The 19014-nt window shown below is 48.9% G+C and overlaps 1 protein-coding gene across 1 annotated transcript in view; it reads right to left on the bottom strand.

The window, feature by feature from the left end:
• LOC120994307 overlaps positions 1 to 19014 on the bottom strand; it is a 64761-nt gene that overhangs the window by 24483 nt on the left and 21264 nt on the right. The window contains exons 3-4 of the mRNA XM_040422771.1: positions 13888 to 14190; positions 2777 to 3049 (exon numbers count right to left, since the gene is read on the bottom strand). Coding sequence (XP_040278705.1) covers positions 2777 to 3049; positions 13888 to 14190 — 576 coding nt within the window. The remainder of the gene's footprint in view (positions 1 to 2776; positions 3050 to 13887; positions 14191 to 19014) is intronic.

Genomic DNA, 19014 nt, shown 5'->3' with positions numbered 1-19014 from the left:
AAGGAGAAAGGGAGTGGTGGTGTCCTTTGACAAAACCCGTGGCTACGGGTTCATCCAAGACTATCTGACTGGCAGAGACCTATATGTGAATAGAAGGTCTGTCAAGAGAGACTACCTCCCTTCCTATCAACACAGCCTCCGCGAGGGAGAGGAAGTGGAGTTCACCCCTGCCGAGAGCCTGAGAGGCCCTTATGCAACTGCCGTGACCCGTCCCAAGCGAGCACCTGAGGACTGGGAGGCAGAAGAAGAAGACTACTCTGGCTGCGAGCGGGAACCGGAACGCTCTCCAGAGCCGGCCCATCACGCCTTCCAGGAGCGGAGCTCCTTCATTGGGCCTAACGTCTTCTGGCAGCCAACCGTGTTGGAAAAATGGGTGAGCCCTTACCCTTCCCCCGAGCTGCCTCGTCGGGAGAAGACCATACAAGATATGGAAAACTTGCAAGGACTTCATGCTACCTTGGAGAACATCCGGAAGGGTCGGAGACCCGATGCATCACCAGAACCTGCAGAGGCCGAGTCCGTGCCATCGGCGACAGTACCTGCGCCGGCGGCGCCAGCAGATGACCGCGACTCTGACACAGAGAGCATCGGTGAGCAGATTGTCCGGCTGGAGGAGAAGTTGCGGGAGCTGCGCAAGATCGCGACCGCCAGGATCCAGACGCCGCCAAAGAAGGACGAGGTAAGGGTGCCTGTCACCACCCGTAGACTACCTTCTGCTGCCACCGCTCCGCCAGTGCCCCAAAGAAGACCCCCTGTTGCTGTGAATTGCTGCACAGAGCCCACCGGACCGCTTGCGGCGGCGGTAACCGCTCCAATCCATCCCACCATCATCGTGCCGGGACCGGTACGGTCCACCCAAGGGTTTACCCCTAGGCCCATGGGGCCAATACCTATTAGGGGCCCCTTTACTCTGCAGCTGCCCCCTAACACCGTTATGTGGGCCCATCCTCCTGTAGAGGACTACTACAGGCCGTACTTGCCAGCAGAGCCAAGTGGTTATGATATGCCACTGTAAACCAGCCTGCTAGGCCTTTGATTTATTTCACCTATGAAAAATGCTGTTAACCCTTTCAGGACAGGAGTCCTATGTTCCCTGGTCCTTTGTTGCAGCTGCCAGTTCATCCACGGCTCAGTGGTAGGTGTTGGCCACTGAAGTAATAAAGCCAACAAAGCCACGTTTGTTTCCAGGATCTCCTGCCTGCTTTTGCTATCCCACGCCAAGTTGTGCCTGTTCCTGAGTTGCACCTTTTACCCTTAACCCCCTTTTCAGGTTGATCAGGGGTCTTACAGCACTTGTCTTTGCTGTCAGTTTATTGTGCAACTTCATACTAAGGAACCGTGCCCGGAGACAGACTCAAAAGAACCTGAGCCTCTGAGATTTTTGCTCTTTTAAAAGGAAATGTGCCCAGAGATGGACTCCACCGCACGAGAGCCTCTGTGATTTATAGGAAAGTAACCTGGGTACGGACTCATGTTTGTTCTTTGAGCCTCCAAGAACTTTTATAATGTTTTATCTATTGTGCTGTTCTATTATGGACTTATTCATTGTCATGGACTATCCTGGTTATAATGTTACGCTGTGCCAGGTCAGCGCCCCAGTTCCATTCACTATCCTGAGGAGAAGAGAACGACGCCCCTTGTCACCACCCTTCATCTTTGCCAATTGGACCTGATATGAATGTAAATGCAGATGGATTACATGTATGTATGCCTGCATGTCTCTTTTTTCTGTTTCAGGTAGAGATTCCAGTTGGGCGAGCCCTGATGGAGTACGAGGTCGTACTCAGCTTAAAGCAGTGGGGTATGTAGTGTACGGGGACTGTAATGCCCGTCACTACACAAGGGTCACTTGGTGTGCTGTCGTCCCCCCTTAATTATGGGGAAGTTGGTATATGTCATCTTTATAAATTGTCATGTAATGCAATGTTATGTATTTCCCTGTTACTGTGACACTTGCATGTACAGGCCTGCTAGGGGTGTCATTCCAGCTTCTAGTCACTAGAGGGAGCTAGAGAGCCCTAGTTTATATAAGGCCCAGACAGGGAAGTGAAAGTCAGTCTAGTTTAGAGTTCAGAAGTTTCTGAGGAAGCTGAGAGGGAGACAGAGGCAAAGCGCAGAGAAGCAAGAGGTACTCAAGATAACAGAGGAGGTACTTTATAAAGCTAAAACCAAGAATATACGCCAGAGTTAAGGTATTGGGCCTTGGAGAAGATTGCTATGTTCCAGGATCAGTCAGAGATAGAGTGCAAGCTCCTGTACTGCAAGTCCTGTGTGTTTAACACTCTGTAGTCACCTTGCTCAATCTGTATTGCCTGCATCGACCGTATTGAAAAATCAACTGTATGCAAAGGAACTGTGCTTCCGTTAATGTCTCTATGAAAACTACTAAAGTTGGAGTTCTGTTTTAACATCACGGTGTTCCTCATTTATTCCTGCTATCAGCAAACGGCGTGCCACCGTTTAATTGGCACTGGCCTCACGAACATTTTCTACCATCACCTGCCCTTGCAGAGAGTCAGCCGTCTCAGGTTAGTGTCATTGCACTACTACACCCAGAAACTCTATTACACACAACTTGAGTACGCTGCATGACCACCAGAGCTGCTAGAGGCATCCAGGTCCCGGGGCAGTAGAGCCTCCACCCTCATCGAAGTCATGTAAGTTGTGGGTGTTGTAGGTGAAGTATTGGTTCTTTCTCTGGAAGGTCTGCTCCACCTGTCAACACGTCATGAAGTTTGACCCAAACACAGACATTGTGCAGAGGAACAAGTCTCACCATTGACATATAAGATGACATGGATGTGGTGGGTGGAAGTCCTGGAAGGGTCATGGACCAGCGCAGAGTAAAGCCCCTGATCTGCCTTCTGCACCCTCCGCAGGAAGAGGCTGCCATTACTGAAGACCCGTGGCCTCTCACTGCAGCCAAGGTCACACATGCCCATGTGTACACGCCCTAAGTTCTCCTCTCCCTTGCTCCATACAGCCTCTTGTGGGTGGCCGAGTGACCCGTTCTCCAGGGTGAGGTCAATCATATGATCTGAAGAGACATCTAAACAGAACATGTTAATGACACATCGTGATGGGCCCCGAGGAACACATAGATCGAAACGTCCCAACAGAAACTAGTACAACATGTTTTCCTGTCTATGGCCAGAGAACACAAAAATGTCTAGAAACAGGACAGCAGCATCGAAACGCACCAGGAGCAACTTCTACAACATATCCTTGTGTCTATGGCTGGAGGAAAATAAAAATGTCTCGAAAAAGGACAGACGCATGAAAACATCCTACCAGAAACTTCTACATGTTCTCATGTCAATGGCTAGAGAAATACAAAAATGTCTAAAAATATGTAGGACAGAAGCATCAAAGCATCCCAGCAGAAACTTCTACAACATATTAGTGTTGAGAGAACCCGAACTGCAAACTTCGGGTCTGTACCGAACTTTGCGAGTTCGGGTACCCGGACCTGAACTCGAACTTTGCAGCAAAAGTTCAGGTTCGAGTTTGGTGTTCGGGCATTTAATAAAGCTTGTTGAAAGGCTGCAGGGCGGCCAATCAACAAGCTTTTAAGCTGTGGGCACTTAGGAGCCATCACAGCAATGCCTAGTAATGGCATGGCTGTGATTGGACGATGCATCATGTGACCCAGCCTCTATACAAGCTGGATCACGTGTAGCCCCGCCCATCAGCTCTAGTAGTGCAGGGACAGGAAGCAGCTGAAGTGAGGGAGAGTGTTAGGAAGCTGGCTGCTAATTCTGTGGGTGACCTATAGTGATTTATTGTGGGTGCAATGCACCAGCTTTGTACCCCTGACACAGAAATATAATAAATAATCTGTCTGTTAGATCGGTGGTTGACAAATACCGATTTTTGGTGTGAGGTACACTGCACTGCATTCGTGACAGGGAAATTAATATAGTTAATTTGTCTGTTAGTTTGGTGGGTGACCTCAAAGAATGAGGAGATCATCAAATAAGGGACGTGGTCGTGGTGCTGCTGGTGGAGCCCCTGTTGCAGGGAGAGGACATGGTCGATCTGTGCCAGCTGCACGCACAAGTGAAACGCCTTCCTCAGGTGCGAAAAGGCAACAGAACGTTCAGCGTCATTTTGTAGGCTCGAATACTGCTCTAAGTATGGTGAGGGCAGAACAAGTAGAGGCGGTAGTAGATTAGATTGGTGTCTCCAGTTCCTTCACATTGTCTCCCACCCGGTCCACTGCTGGAAGCGCACATGCTTTTGATGACTCTGCTGGCGGGGTTTCCGTGGGCCATCCACCTAGCCTTGCACCAGAAGTGGAAGAGATTGAGTGCACCAATGCCCAACCACTTATGTTTCAGGATGTGGACATGGGAGGACCACCGCAGCAAGTCTCTGATCATGGTGAAACACAGGTGCCAGCTGCTGCGGCTTTCTGCAGTCTGCAGACCGGCAAGGAGGGCAGGGGTGAAGAGTGGGTGGAAGATGATGTGGAGGATGATGAGGTCCTAGACCCCACATGGATGGTCATGCAAGTGACTTGTGTAGTTCGGATAAAGAGGCGGTGGTCACACAGAGCCAGCCGCACAGCAGAAGAGGGAGCAGGGTGAAAAAGCGGAGCGCCGTCCCCTAGACAGTACGCCTCCTACTGCCCACCGCAGCAAGGGACCGAGCACACCAAAGCCAGCTCCAAGGAGTTCTCTGGCGTGGCAGTTCTTCAGACAATGTGCTGACGACAAGACACGAGTGGTTTGCACGCTGTGCCATCAGAGCCTGAAGCGAGGCATAAACGTTCTCCACCTGAGCACAACCTGCATGACCAGGCATCTAAGTGCAAAGCAGGAGCTGCAGTGGAATAGACACCTCAAAATCAGTTAAGGATCTCAGGCTCCTCCTGGTCCCTCTTCTGCTGCAGTCTCAGCCTCTTCTTCCCCTCTGGAGTGACAGTGCCACCTGCCACCCCGCAAACAGAGGATCTGCAGGCAACACCTCCACCACCCTCACCCAGCATCTCCACAATGTCCCACGGAAGCGTTCAGCTCTCCATCTCCCAAACACTGGAGAGGAAGAGGAAGTACCCCCCTACCCACCCGCGATCCCTGGCCCTGAATGCCAGCATTTCTAAATTACTAGCCTTCCGTCTGGTGGAGACAGAGACTTTTAAAAACTTTATGGCGGTGGCTGTCCCAACAGTACGTCGTGCCCAGCCGCCACTACTTTTCCAGGCGAGCCATCCCTTCCCTGCACAACCAAGTGGGGGACAAAATCAGGTGTGCACTGCGCAACACCATCTGTGGCAAGGTGCACCTGACTACGGATACGTGGACCAGTAAGCACGGTCAGGGCCGTTATATCTCCATAACAGCACACTGGGTAAATGCAGTGGCGGCTGGGCCTGAGGCGGATAGCAGTTTGGCGCATGTCCTTCCACCACCGAGGATTGCAGGATGTTTCTCATTGCCTCCTGTTGCTTCTTCCTCCTACTCCACTTCCTCATCCGGTCAGCGTAACCCCTTCACCACCAACTTCAGCACAGCCAGGGGGAAACGACAGCAGGCAGTTCTGAAACTCATCTGTTTGGGGGACAAACCCCACACCGCGCAGGAGCTGTGGATGGGCCTTGAACAACAGACCGATGAGTGGTTGGTGCCAGTGAGCCTCAAGCCCGGCCTGGTGGTGTGCGATAATGGGCGAAATCTCGTAGCAGCTCTGGGACTAGCCGGTTTGACGCACATCCCTTGCCTGGCGCATGTGCTGAATTTGGTGGTGCAGAGATTCCTTAAAAATTACCCCGATATGTCAGAGCTGCTGCATAAAGTGCGGGCTGTCTGTGCGCGCTTTCGGCGTTCTCACCCTACTGCTGCTCGCCGCCTCATATGCGACGTGCCCACCAGGTGGAACTCCACCTTGCACATGCTGGACAGACTGTGCGAGCAGCAGCAGGCCATAGTGGAGTTTCAGCTGCAGCACGCACGGGTCAGTCGCACTGCGGATCAGCCCCACTTCACCACCAATGACTGGGCCTCCATGCGAGACCTGTGTGCCCTGTTGCGCTGTTTCGAGTACTCCACCAACATGGCCAGTGGCGATGACGCCGTTATCAGCGTTACTATACCACTTCTATGCCTCCTTGAAAAAATGCTTTGGGCGATGATGGAAGAGGATGTGGCCCAGGAGGAAGAGGAGGAAGAGGAGGAGGTACGGGGATCATTTCCACGGTTATCAGGCCAGTCATTCACAAGTGGCTCCGAGGGTGGGTTTCTGCACCAACAGAGGCCAGGTACACAATTGTACAGCCAGGACTCAGTTCTCCAGGAGGAGGAGGATTATGAGAGGGAGGAACCTTGTTCACAGCAGGGTGGCACCCAGACCAGCTCATGGCCATCACTGGTGCGTGGCTGGGGGGATACAGAGGACACAGATGATACGCCTCCCACAGAGGACAGCTTTTCGTTGCCTCTGGGCAGCCTGGCACACATGAGCGATTACATGCTGCAGTGTCTCCGCAACGACCGCCGAGTTGCCCACATTCTAACTTGTGCTGATTACTGGGTGGCCACGCTGCTGGATCCCCGTTACACGGACAACGTACCGTCCTTAATTCCCTCACTGGAGCGTGATCGTAAGATGCGCGAGTACAAGCGCACGCTGGTAGACGCGCTGCTGGTGGCATTCCCACCTGACAGCGGGGGCACAGTGGAAGCACAAGGCGAAGGCAGAGGATGAGGAAGAGGTAGCCAACGCAGCTGGGGCACCGCCAGCACCTGAGAAGGCAGGGTTAGCATGGCCGACATGTGGAAAAGCTTTGTCAGCACAACAACCAGCACCACCAGCTGATATGGAACGTCTTAGCAGGAGGCAGCATTTCACCAACACGGTGTGTGACAAATCCAGGATGTGTATTGCTAATGCTGGGGAATGCGGTTTATTGTGGGTGCGGGGGAACGCACTGTGTGTATGTCTCTTTGTTTATCCCCCATCCACTCCTATCTGTTACACTAATCAGCCCATTGTTAGACGCTGTGCCATGATGTTTGCCGTTATCTCGAAATCTGTATTGGGACAAATCCGACTCCTACAAAGTGGTTGATAGCGGTTCTTTCTAGACAAGGAGGGGGGGGGGGTTCATTCTATAAAACTTGAAGGCTTTGTGTTAATAAAGGTCCTTGTCATTCTGCTTACCTCAAAATGAGTGCCGCCTGATTCCTGGGGTAATGGTAACAGCGGTTGGAATACGTTTCATTTGGGAAGCCGTATCACTGACGGAGGTGCCCAGTCGGGGTACCAGGGAGTCCGTCACATGGAGGAGCAGTAAGTGTGCACACGACTACACGTACTGAATGACGGGTCTGCCCCCTTCAACTTCTGGGTCTCCAAACTGGGCACATGGCCTGAGCTTGCCCTTTACCCCTTGGAGGTGCTGGCCTGCCCTGCAGCCGGTGTATTGTCTGAACTTGTGTTTAGCACGGCAGGGGGCGTCATCACAGACAAGCGCAGCCGCCTGTCCACAGCCAACGCGGACAAGCTGACGTTCATTACAATGAACCAGGCCTGGATCCCTCAGGACTTGTCCGTACCTTGTGCAGAATAGACATGTATACCGGCAGTAACCAGCCATTGTTATACTCCAGCGCACTTTCTCTTTGTGTTCTCTTTTCCATTACCCAATGTTTTGGGGCCTTCCCAAATTTATACAAAAAAAAAAAAACAACAACAAAAAAAACTGTCTTTTCTACCTCCTCCACCACCGCTTCCACACCGCCACGTCAATCACCTCCTCAACCTCCTACTCCACTTTGACCTCTGCCTCCTAGTTCAAATTGGGGTAGGTTTTGAGAAACCGCTGAACCACTAGGTTAAACACGTGGGCTAGGCATGGGATGTGTGTGAGCTTGCCGAGCTCCAAAGCCGCCACCAAGTTACGGCCATTATCAGACACAACCATGCCTGGTTCTAGGTTGAGTGGCGAGAGCCACACAGCGGTCTGGTCTCTTATACCCTGCCACAGCTCTGCGGCGGTGTGCTGTTTGTCCCCTAAGCAGATCAGCTTCAGCCCGGCCTGCTGCCGCTTCCCCACTGCAGTGCTACACTGCTTCCAGCTACCGACTGATGGCTGACTGGTGCTGAAAGAGGATAATTCAGAGGTGGAAGTGGAGGAGGAGGAGGAGGAGAAGGGGGGTTGCAGCCACTAATGTAGGTGGTTGCGGAAACCCTGATGGAAGTAGGGCCCTGATGCGTCGGTAGCACCTGTGCCATCCCAAGCTACGACTCGCTCCCGGTCTCCACAACATTCACCCAGTGTGCCATCAGGGAACTGTAGCGTCCCTGGCCACAAGCACTTGTCCATGTGTCAGTCGTTAAGTGGACCTTCTCAGGAACCGCGTTGGTCAGGGCACGGGTGATGTTTCGGGACACATGATGGTGTAAGGCTGGGACTGCACACCGTGAAAAATATTGGTGGCTGGGGACTGAGTAACGAGGGACCGCTGCCACCATCAGGCTGCGGAAAGCCTCAGTGTCCACAAGCCTAAATGGCAAGATTTCCAGGGCCAGCAATTTGGAAAGCTGCGCATTTAGTGCTAAGGTCTGTGGGTGGGTGGCTGGGTATTTGCTTTTTCGTTCAAAGGCCTGGGGTATGTACGCTGCGCTGGGACACGGAAGTGCATGTACTAGCTGAAGGTCCAGGTGCAGGGCGGGAGGAATCCGGGCCTGTGTTATAGACAGGGGATTGGCCAGCTCGTAACACAGGGGAAGAGGAGGCAGTGGTGTGCCCCGCAGACACTGGTTGTGGACCCAGGCGTTCGTTCCACCTATTACGGTGCTTTGATGCCATGTGGCGGATCATGCTGGTGGTGGTGAGGTTGCTAGTGTTCACGCCCCTGCTCATTTTGGTACGGCACAGGTTGCAAATGACAATTCTTTTATCGTCCGCACTTTCCTCAAAAAAGCGCAATACTGCGGAACACCTACCCTTTGGCAAGAGAGATTTCCGCAAGGGGGTGTTCAATGGAAGAGTTGCGGGCCTGTTTGGTGTGGCCCGCCTTCTCCCTTTTGCCACCCCACTGCCTCTTCCAACCTGTTTTGCGGGCCGTTCATATGCTGGGTAGAGGTGGGGGGGGCGGCACTGGAGGCCATTATTGTCTGGAGAGTTGCCCACCCTCCCGCCCTTGTTTGGAGTTTTTTGTTTTCAATTCATGTCATAGCAGGGGGCAGGTTAACGGGGGGTCCTGGAAGGCAATACTATGTTTAGTAGGTGCATGACACGTTGGAACATGCATCCATGTGGTTGGGCTAAAAGGCCTACAGGGGTAGAGGAATATAGGGATTTTGGAGGATTTGGTGCGGCCGAGGGTAAGGATGAAGATGTGTGGAGTAAAGATCGCAGCTTGCTAGGGTTGCCTTCTAGGATCCTTCCGCAGAAGTAAATGTTATTACATTGTATTGATATGTTTGTATTTATTTGTTGATATTAATTAATGTATGATTTAAAAATGATGTTGGAATATTAGTGCTGTTTAATAAGCGGCTGCTATGGCCTTTTCCACCAAGAATTACGGATTACGTGTTTTATCGGGATGGGATGATGACGGTGTGTGGTATGAGGGGTCTGAGAAGATCTTACCTCCTTAAGTCAGCATTATCTGCTGCATTATCTGGTTGCACTGGTGTTACGCTGAGAGCGCTGTCCTGCGCCGCCCTGAAAACTGGGACATGAAGCTCGGTATCGTGGATGAGTGTGCTTCTTGTGCTCTGGCAGCAGGCACAGTTTCACCGCGCCCAGGGCCACGGTCTCTGCGTGCACCATCAGCATCACGGCCACGTCCCTGTCTGCTCACCTTGCACATATTAAATGGTATATATGCTTGCAAGTATGTCACACGGACAGTAGCACAGGTTTTGTAAGTGTATGCGCAAATAAATTACACTGAATGTCACTGATATTTTTAGGCTGCGTACACGTTAAATAGGAGATGTAGCGCAGATAATGTCGATGTCACCAGCGGCTAATAAAAAATTACACTTAATGTCACTGATATTTAGGATGGGCAAACATTAAACTGGAGATGTAGCGCATGTAATGTAACTGTCCGCAGCAGACACCGTCTACGGAAAAAAGTACACTGGATGTCACAGATATTTTTAGGCTGCGCACATGTTACACAGGAGATGTAGCGCAGATAATGTCGCTGTCTGCAGCGGCCTAACAGTTGCACGCTATTCAGTGCAGGTTGCGCTAAAAATATATATTGCTGCCAGACACAACTATAGTCCTTAAAAGGACTTTTGGGTCTATAACAAGTATAAAAACTAAAATATTCCTATTTCACTCCCTACACTATCTGTCCCTTCTGCTGCAGCTCTCCCTAACTAATACTGAGCCGAACCTGCGTGACTGGGTGCTATATAGCACCCGATGACGTGTTCCGGCCAGCCAATCACTGTAATGCCAGCAGCCAACATGGCTACTACATGGCTACAGCATTACAGTGATGGCAGTACTTACCTGCACATTTATTGGCTGCGTAGCAGCCAACAAACATGCAGGGAGGAGACTTGAGCATCGTGCTCGAGCACACGCGGTATTGGGCCGAACACCGCAATGTGCCGAGCATCGTAAGGCTCGAGCCGAACTAGCATGCTCGCCCAACACTAGACCTCATGTCTATGGCCTCCTTGGAAAAAATGTCAAGAAGCAGGACAGAAGCATCCAAACGTCCCAGCAGAAACTTCTACAACATGTCCTCATATCTATGGCTAGAGGAGCACGAAAATGTCTAGAAACAGGACAAAAGCATCAAAACACACATAGAAACATAGAATGTGTCGGCAGATGAGAACCATTCGGCCCATCCAGTCTGCCCAATATACTGAATACTATGGATAGCCCCTGGCCCTATCTTATATGAAGGATGGCCTTATGCCTATCCTATGCATGCTTAAACCCCTTCACTGTATTTGCAGCTACCACTTCTGCAGGAAGGCTATTCCATGCATCCACTACTCTCTCAGTAAAGTAATACTTCCTTATATTACTGTTAAACCTTTGCCCCTCTAATTTAACACTATGTCCTCTTGTGGTAGTTTTTCTTCTTGTAAATATTCTCTCCTCCTTTACCTTGTTGATTCCCTTTATGTATTTAGCAGTTTCTCTCATCTCCCCTCTGTCTCGTCTTTCTTCCAAGCTCTACATGTTAAGGTCCTTTAATCTTTCCTGGTAAGTTTTATCCTGCAATCCATGGACCAGTTTAGTAGCTCTTCTCTGAACTCTCTCCAAAGTATCAGTATCCTTCTGGAGATATGGTCTCCAGTACTGAGCACAATACTCCAGATGAGGTCTCACTAGTGCTCTGTAGAGCGGCATGAGCGCCCCCTCTGTCTACTGGTAATGCCTCTCCCTATACACCCCAGCATTCTGCTAGAATCTCCTGCTGCTCTATGACATGGTCGGCCTACCTTTAAGTCTTCTGAAATAATGACCCCTAAATCCCTTTCCTCAGATACTGAGGTTAGGACTGTATCACTGATTGTATATTCTGCTCTTGGGTTTTTACGCCCCAGGTGCATTATCTTGCACTTATCAACATTACATTTTAGTTGCCAGATTTTTGACCATTCCTCTAGTTTTCCTAAATCCTTTTCCATTTGGTGTATCCCTCCAGGAACATCAACCCTGTTACAAATCTTTGTGTCATCAGCAAAAAGACCCACCTTACCATCGAGGCCTTCTGCAATTTCTCTGATATTAAACAATATGGGTCCCAGAACAGATCCCTGAGGTACCCCACTGGTAACAAGACCATGGTCTGAATATACTCCATTGACTACAACCCTCTGTTGTCTGTCCCTCAGCCACTGCCTAATCCATTCCACAATATGGGAGTCCAAGCCCAAAGACTGCACTTTATTGATAAGCCTTCTGTGTGGGACGGTATCAAAAGCCTTACTAAAGTCTAGATAAGCGATGTCTACTGCACCTCCTCCATCTATTGTTTTAGTCACCCAATCAAAAAAATCAATAAGATTAGTTTGACATGATCTCCCTGAAGTAAACCCATGCTGTTCTTCATCTTTCAATCCATGGGATTTTAGATGTTCCACAATCCTCTCCTTAAGTATGGTTTCCATTAATTTCCCCACTATTGATGTCAGGCTTACTGGCCTATAGTTGCCCGATTCCTCCCTACTACCTTTCTTGTGAATGGGCACAACATTTGCTAATTTCCAATCTTCTGGGACGACTCCTGTTGCCAGTGATTGGTTAAATAAATCTGTTAATGGTTTTGCTAGGTCGCCGCTGAGCTCTTTTAATAGCTTTGGGTGTATCCCATCAGGCCCCTGTGACTTATTTGTAGTAATTTTAGACAGCTGACTTAGAACCTCTTCCTCTGTAAAGACACATGCATCAAAAGATTCATTAGTCTTCCTTCCTAACTGAGGTCCCTTTCCTTCATTTTCCTTAGTAAAAACTGAACAGAAGTATTCATTGAGGCGGTCAGCTAGTTCTTTATCTTCTTCCATATACCTTCCTTCTTTTGTTTTTAATTTGTTAATTCCTTCTATAGAAACATAGAAACATAGAATGTGTCGGCAGATAAGAACCATTTGGCTCATCTAGTCTGCCCAATATACTGAGTACTATGGATAGCCCCTGGCCCTATTTTATATGAAGGATAGCCTTATGCCTATCCCATGCATGCTTAAACCCCTTCACTGTATTTGCAGCTACCACTTCTGCAGGAAGGCTATTCCATGCATCCACTACTCTCTCAGTAAAGTAATACTTCCTTATATTACTTTTAAACCTTTGCCCCTCTAATTTAAAACTGTGTCCTCTTGTGGTAGTTTTTCTTCTTTTAAATATGCTCTCTTTCTTTACCGAGTTGATTCCCTTTATGTATTTAAAAGTTTCTATCATATCCCCTCTGTCTCTTCTTTCTTCCAAGCTATACATATTAAGGTCCTTTAACCTTTCCTGGTAAGTTTTATCCTGCAATCCATGTACCAGTTTAGTAGCTCTTCTCTGAACTCTCTCTAGAGTATCTATATCCTTCTGGAGATATGGCCTCCAGTACTGCGCACAATACTCCAAGTGAGGTCTCACCAGTGTTCTGTACAGCGGCATAAGCACTTCACTCTTTCTACTGCTTATACCTCTCCCTATACATCCAAGCATTCTGCTGGCATTTCCTGCTGCTCTATTACATTGTCTTCCCACCTTTAAGTCTTCTGAAATAATTACTCCTAAATCCCTTTCCTCAGATACTGAGGTCAGGACTGTATCACTGATTCTATATTCTGCCCTTGGGTTTTTACGCCCCAGGTGCATTATCTTGCACTTATCCACATTAAATTTCAGTTTCCAGAGTTCTGACCATTCTTCTAGTTTTCCTAAATCCTTTTCCATTTGGCGTTTCCCTCCATGTCCTTGTATCTATGGCCGGAGGAACACAAACATGTCTAAAAACAGGACAAAAGCATTGAAATGTCCCAGAGGAAATTTCGAAAACCTCCTCATGTCTATGGCTGGAGGATCACAAAAATTTTTAGAAGCAGAATAGAAGCATTGAAACATCCCAGCAGAAATTTCTACAACACGTCCTTATGTCTATGGCAGGAAAAACGCTAAAAATTCTACATGTAAGACAGAGACATCAAAACGTCTCAGCAGTAACTTCTACAACATGTCCTCATGTCTAATGGCTGGAGGAACAGAAAAAAGTCTAGAAGCAGGGCAGAAGCACTGAAACGTCCAAGCGGAAATTTCCAAATCATGTCCTCATGTCTATGGCCTCAAGGAACACAAAAATGTCAAGAAGCAGGAGAGAAAAATGTAATTGTTCCAGCAGAAACTTTTACAACATCTTCTCATGTCTCTAGCCAGAGGAACACAAACCCTCATGTACCTACCTACAACTTGCAGGCCAATCTCAGAATGGTGGATGAGGATTCCAGATGCATTAAACACATCAGCCACGTATGTGCCCTCGTCTTCTCTCTGCACCTGACTCAGGAAGAGACTCCCATTGGAGAACACGGAAGACTTTTCATTGCAGCCATAAGTACATTGCCCACGACGAGTTCTGCCCAGCAGCATCCTCCCTTTCATCCACACCACCAGGAAAGGGGGCTCTAGGGTCTGAAGCTCAAGTGGAATCAAGAGTGAGGGTCCGGAGTCTGTGGAAGCCAAAGATGATCCAACATGTGGTAGATCTAGTAGATACACAAAAAACACGTTCATCATGGAGTCTGAAACACTCACTCGTACCTACCTACATTTCAATCCACATTCTCAGGACAAGCCCCAATCTGCTCAGAAATGCCCATTTATGGCAAAATTGGCTATGTCCAGCTGCCTCCAGGTCAATTGGCAGATGCACCTCCTGCAGTTACCATGTAGATGTCTTCACCTCCATATTTATTAGAAATGTGTACAACTATGGTTACTGCCATAGTAAGGGACAGGCCTGCCAAGGAATCAGCTCTATCTACTGCTATGGGTCACAATCATGCTTGAAAACAGAAGGAACCACGAGGCTCCAGTAATCAGATATCCTGGCAATTACACCATATGGCCCAGGAACACAGAGGGTGTTCTTTTAACCCCTTACTACCCAAGGGCACAGGGGATTCTGTCAGTAACACTATGGTAGTGGTGTGGAACAACCGTGTCAACCAACAAATCTGATTTTATGCTAATCCCATTAATATCCAGGAAACGGGCCAAAGTTGGTACACGGGCAGACAACCAGATTCAGAACACTTTTGCAAGGACTAGGAAGCTAGGAAGCTATTGCTCTCCATGCTGAGGCGCCCTCACACAGGGTGGAAGGTGCATGAAGCGACACAAGGTTGTCTGCCATTGGCAGGATGCGCGAGGGAAGAGGCCTAGCTGGCAAGAGCAGGCTGCGGCTTGCCAAAAAAAACAGTACCCATGATTCTGGTGGCCGGACCCATGGCAAAAAAAGCTGTGGGAGGACGGCGGGTCTGAGCCACCAAAGAGGAACGTGAGGAGTGAGTGAGTGATCACACCAGGATAGCCGGGCAGCAGAGGGCACAGGCAGCCAATATAACAAATACCATGTCCCAAGACCACCCAAGATGATCGTTTTACTCCTTACCACCCTAGACCACCAGGGATACTGACATTAACACTCTACTGCCTTAAAGGGATTGTGCAAGAATAGGGGAGGGGATATTGCAACCCCCTCTCGATTCTGGCAGACTTGCAAAGGGAAGATGACTTTCCTGCCTGCGATGCGCCGCTGGGCTCCAGGGATGTGACATCACCGCAGCCAATCACAAGGATTGGGGGTGTCCAGCTCCCCCAGTGTCATGACAGATGATCACATGTGACTGGATACTGCAGTGTCAAACCAGATGTAAACATTGCTGAAGGCCAGCAGAGCATCGCAGAACTGCAGAAGAAAGGTCGGGGTGCTGGTGCCAGGAAGCAGGGAAGTCATCTACCCTTTGCAGGTCCGGCCATTCTCGCACAACCCCTTTAAATTACCAGGGATATTGACTAACTCCTTACTGTTCTAGGCCACCAGGGATCCGGGAAATAACACCGTATCACCCAAGATCACTGAGGATGCTCCTTTAAACTCTTACTACCCTAGATCACCAGGGATCCCTTAACTAGTTTGGACCACTAGGGATGTTAGTACTAACCATTAGACCACCTGATATCATATTAATCATGGACCCTTTTATTCGGCCGGTGTTTTATGGTGGAAATGGTGGAAACCTAAAGCACAACCAACTTAGTAAAAGAGGCCCCGCTTACAGCCGGTAAAGGCAGAGTGTGAGTGCCCCAGCGTGCTCTGAGTTACACCACTGTAATATGTATGCACAACTTTACAATTTGCAATGAGGTAAACTTCTCATTTTCTTTCTTACCCATTCATCATAAGAGCATTGTGTGAGAGAAGACGACTAGAGATGAGCGAATTTTTCAAAAATTCGATTCGCCGGTTCGCCGAATTTTCCGAGAAAATATTCGCACCGAATTACATTAAAAAACTGCTATTTCCTGGCTGCAGAGAGCCTGTATAGCGGTGTAGAACACTGTGCCTGTATAGCGGTGTAGAACACTGTGACTGTATAGCGGTGTAGAACACTGTGCCTGTATAGTGGTGTAGAACACTGTGCCTGTATAGCGGTGTAGAACACTGTGCCTGTATAGCGGTGTAGAACACTGTGCCTGTATAGCGGTGTAGAACACTGTGCCTGTATAGCGGTGTAGAACACTGTGCCTGTATAGCGGTGTAGAACACTGTGCCTGTATAGCGGTGTAGAACACTGTGCCTGTATAGCGGTGTAGAACACTGTGCCTGTATAGCGGTGTAGAACACTGTGCCTGTATAGCGGTGTAAAACACTGTGCCTGTATAGCGGTGTAGAACACTGTGCCTGTATAGGGATGTAGAACACTATGCCTGTATAGCGGTGTAGAACACTGTGCCTGTATAGCGGTGTAGAACACTGTGCCTGTATAGCGGTGTAGAACACTGTGCCTGTATAGCGGTGTAGAACACTGTGCCTGTATAGCGGTGTAGAACACTGTGCCTGTATAGCGGTGTAGAACACTGTGCCTGTATAGCGGTGTAGAACACTGTGCCTGTATAGCGGTGTAGAACACTGTGCCTGTATAGCGGTGTAGAACACTGTGCCTGTATAGTGGTGTAGAACACTATGCCTGTATAGTGGTGTAGAACACTGTGCCTGTATAGCGGTGTAGAACACTGTGCCTGTATAGTGGTGTAGAACACTGTGCCTGTATAGTGGTGTAGAACACTGTGCCTATATAGTGGTGTAGAACACTGTGCCTGTATAGCGGTGTAGAACACTGTGCCTGTATAGCGGTGTAGAACACTGTGCCTGTATAGCGGTGTAGAACACTGTGCCTGTATAGCGGTGTAGAACACTGTGCCTGTATAGTGGTGTAGAACACTGTGCCTGTATAGTGGTGTAGAACACTGTGCCAGTATAGTGGTGTAGAACACTGTGCCTATATAGTGGTGTAGAACACTGTGCCTGTATAGCGGTATAGAACACTGTGCCTGTATAGTGGTGTAGAACACTGTGCCTGTATATCGGTGTAGAACACTGTGCCTGTATAGTGATGTAGAACACTGTGCCTGTATAGCGGTGTAGAACACTGTGCCTGTATAGCGGTGTAGAACACTGTGCCTGTATAGCGGTGTAGAACACTGTGCCTGTATAGTGGTGTAGAACACTGTGCCTGTATAGCGGTGTAGAACACTGTGCCTGTATAGTGGTGTAGAACACTATGCCTGTATAGTGGTGTAGAACACTGTGCCTGTATAGCGGTGTAGAACACTGTGCCTGTATAGTGGTGTAGAACACTGTGCCTGTATAGTGGTGTAGAACACTGTGCCTATATAGTGGTGTAGAACACTGTGCCTGTATAGCGGTGTAGAACACTGTGCCTGTATAGCGGTGTAGAACACTGTGCCTGTATAGCGGTGTAGAACACTGTGCCTGTATAGTGGTGTAGAACACTGTGCCTATATAGTGGTGTAGAACACTGTGCCTGTATAGCGGTATAGAACACTGTGCCTGTATAGTGGTGTAGAACACTGTGCCTGTATATCGGTGTAGAACACTGTGCCTGTATAGTGATGTAGAACACTGTGCCTGTATAGCGGTGTAGAACACTGTGCCTGTATAGCGGTGTAGAACACTGTGCCTGTATAGCGGTGTAGAACACTGTGCCTGTATAGCGGTGTAGAACACTGTGCCTGTATAGCGGTGTAGAACACTGTGCCTGTATAGTGGTGTAGAACACTATGCCTGTATAGTGGTGTAGAACACTGTGCCTGTATAGCGGTGTAGAACACTGTGCCTGTATAGTGGTGTAGAACACTGTGCCTGTATAGTGGTGTAGAACACTGTGCCTGTATAGTGGTGTAGAACACTGTGCCTATATAGTGGTGTAGAACACTGTGCCTGTATAGCGGTGTAGAACACTGTGCCTGTATAGCGGTGTAGAACACTGTGCCTGTATAGCGGTGTAGAACACTGTGCCTGTATAGTGGTGTAGAACACTGTGCCTGTATAGTGGTGTAGAACACTGTGCCTGTATAGTGGTGTAGAACACTGTGCCTATATAGTGGTGTAGAACACTGTGCCTGTATAGCGGTATAGAACACTGTGCCTGTATAGTGGTGTAGAACACTGTGCCTGTATATCGGTGTAGAACACTGTGCCTGTATAGTGATGTAGAACACTGTGCCTGTATAGCGGTGTAGAACACTGTGCCTGTATAGCGGTGTAGAACACTGTGCCTGTATAGCGGTGTAGAACACTGTGCCTGTATAGCGGTGTAGAACACTGTGCCTGTATAGTGGTGTAGAACACTGTGCCTGTATAGTGGTGTAGAACACTGTGCCTGTATAGTGGTGTAGAACACTGTGCCTATATAGTGGTGTAGAACACTGTGCCTGTATAGCGGTATAGAACACTGTGCCTGTATAGTGGTGTAGAACACTGTGCCTGTATATCGGTGTAGAACACTGTGCCTGTATAGTGATGTAGAACACTGTGCCTGTATAGCGGTGTAGAACACTGTGCCTGTATAGCGGTGTAGAACACTGTACCTGTATAGCGGTATAGAACACTGTGCCTGTATAGCGGTGTAGAACACTCTGCCTGTATAGCGGTGTAGAACACTGTGCCTGTATAGTGGTGTAGAACACTGTGCCTGTATAGCGGTGTAGAGCACTGTGTCTGTATAGTGGTATAGAACACTGTGCCTTGCAGTAACACACATAGGGAGTCGACTGTGGTAGTGAGATAATACTGTGAGTCCGTATGACATGCAGATGACAGGCGTCGCTCTTAGAATCACTGCACACATCACTTATTGGGGCAGTCACTGGGCCAAAACTGACCAAATATCTCAAGTGTGAACTCAGCCTTACAGGTCGATGTTAGCGCCAGGTATAAAGAACCATGCAGAGGCCCAAGATCCTACTATAACGTGAAAGAGCGCACTCCTTTTACACCGTCG

This window comes from Bufo bufo, chromosome 3, assembly GCF_905171765.1.
Source record: "Bufo bufo chromosome 3, aBufBuf1.1, whole genome shotgun sequence".
Taxonomy (NCBI): Eukaryota; Metazoa; Chordata; class Amphibia; order Anura; family Bufonidae; genus Bufo; species Bufo bufo.
This window is presented reverse-complemented; position numbering and strand designations above follow the sequence as displayed.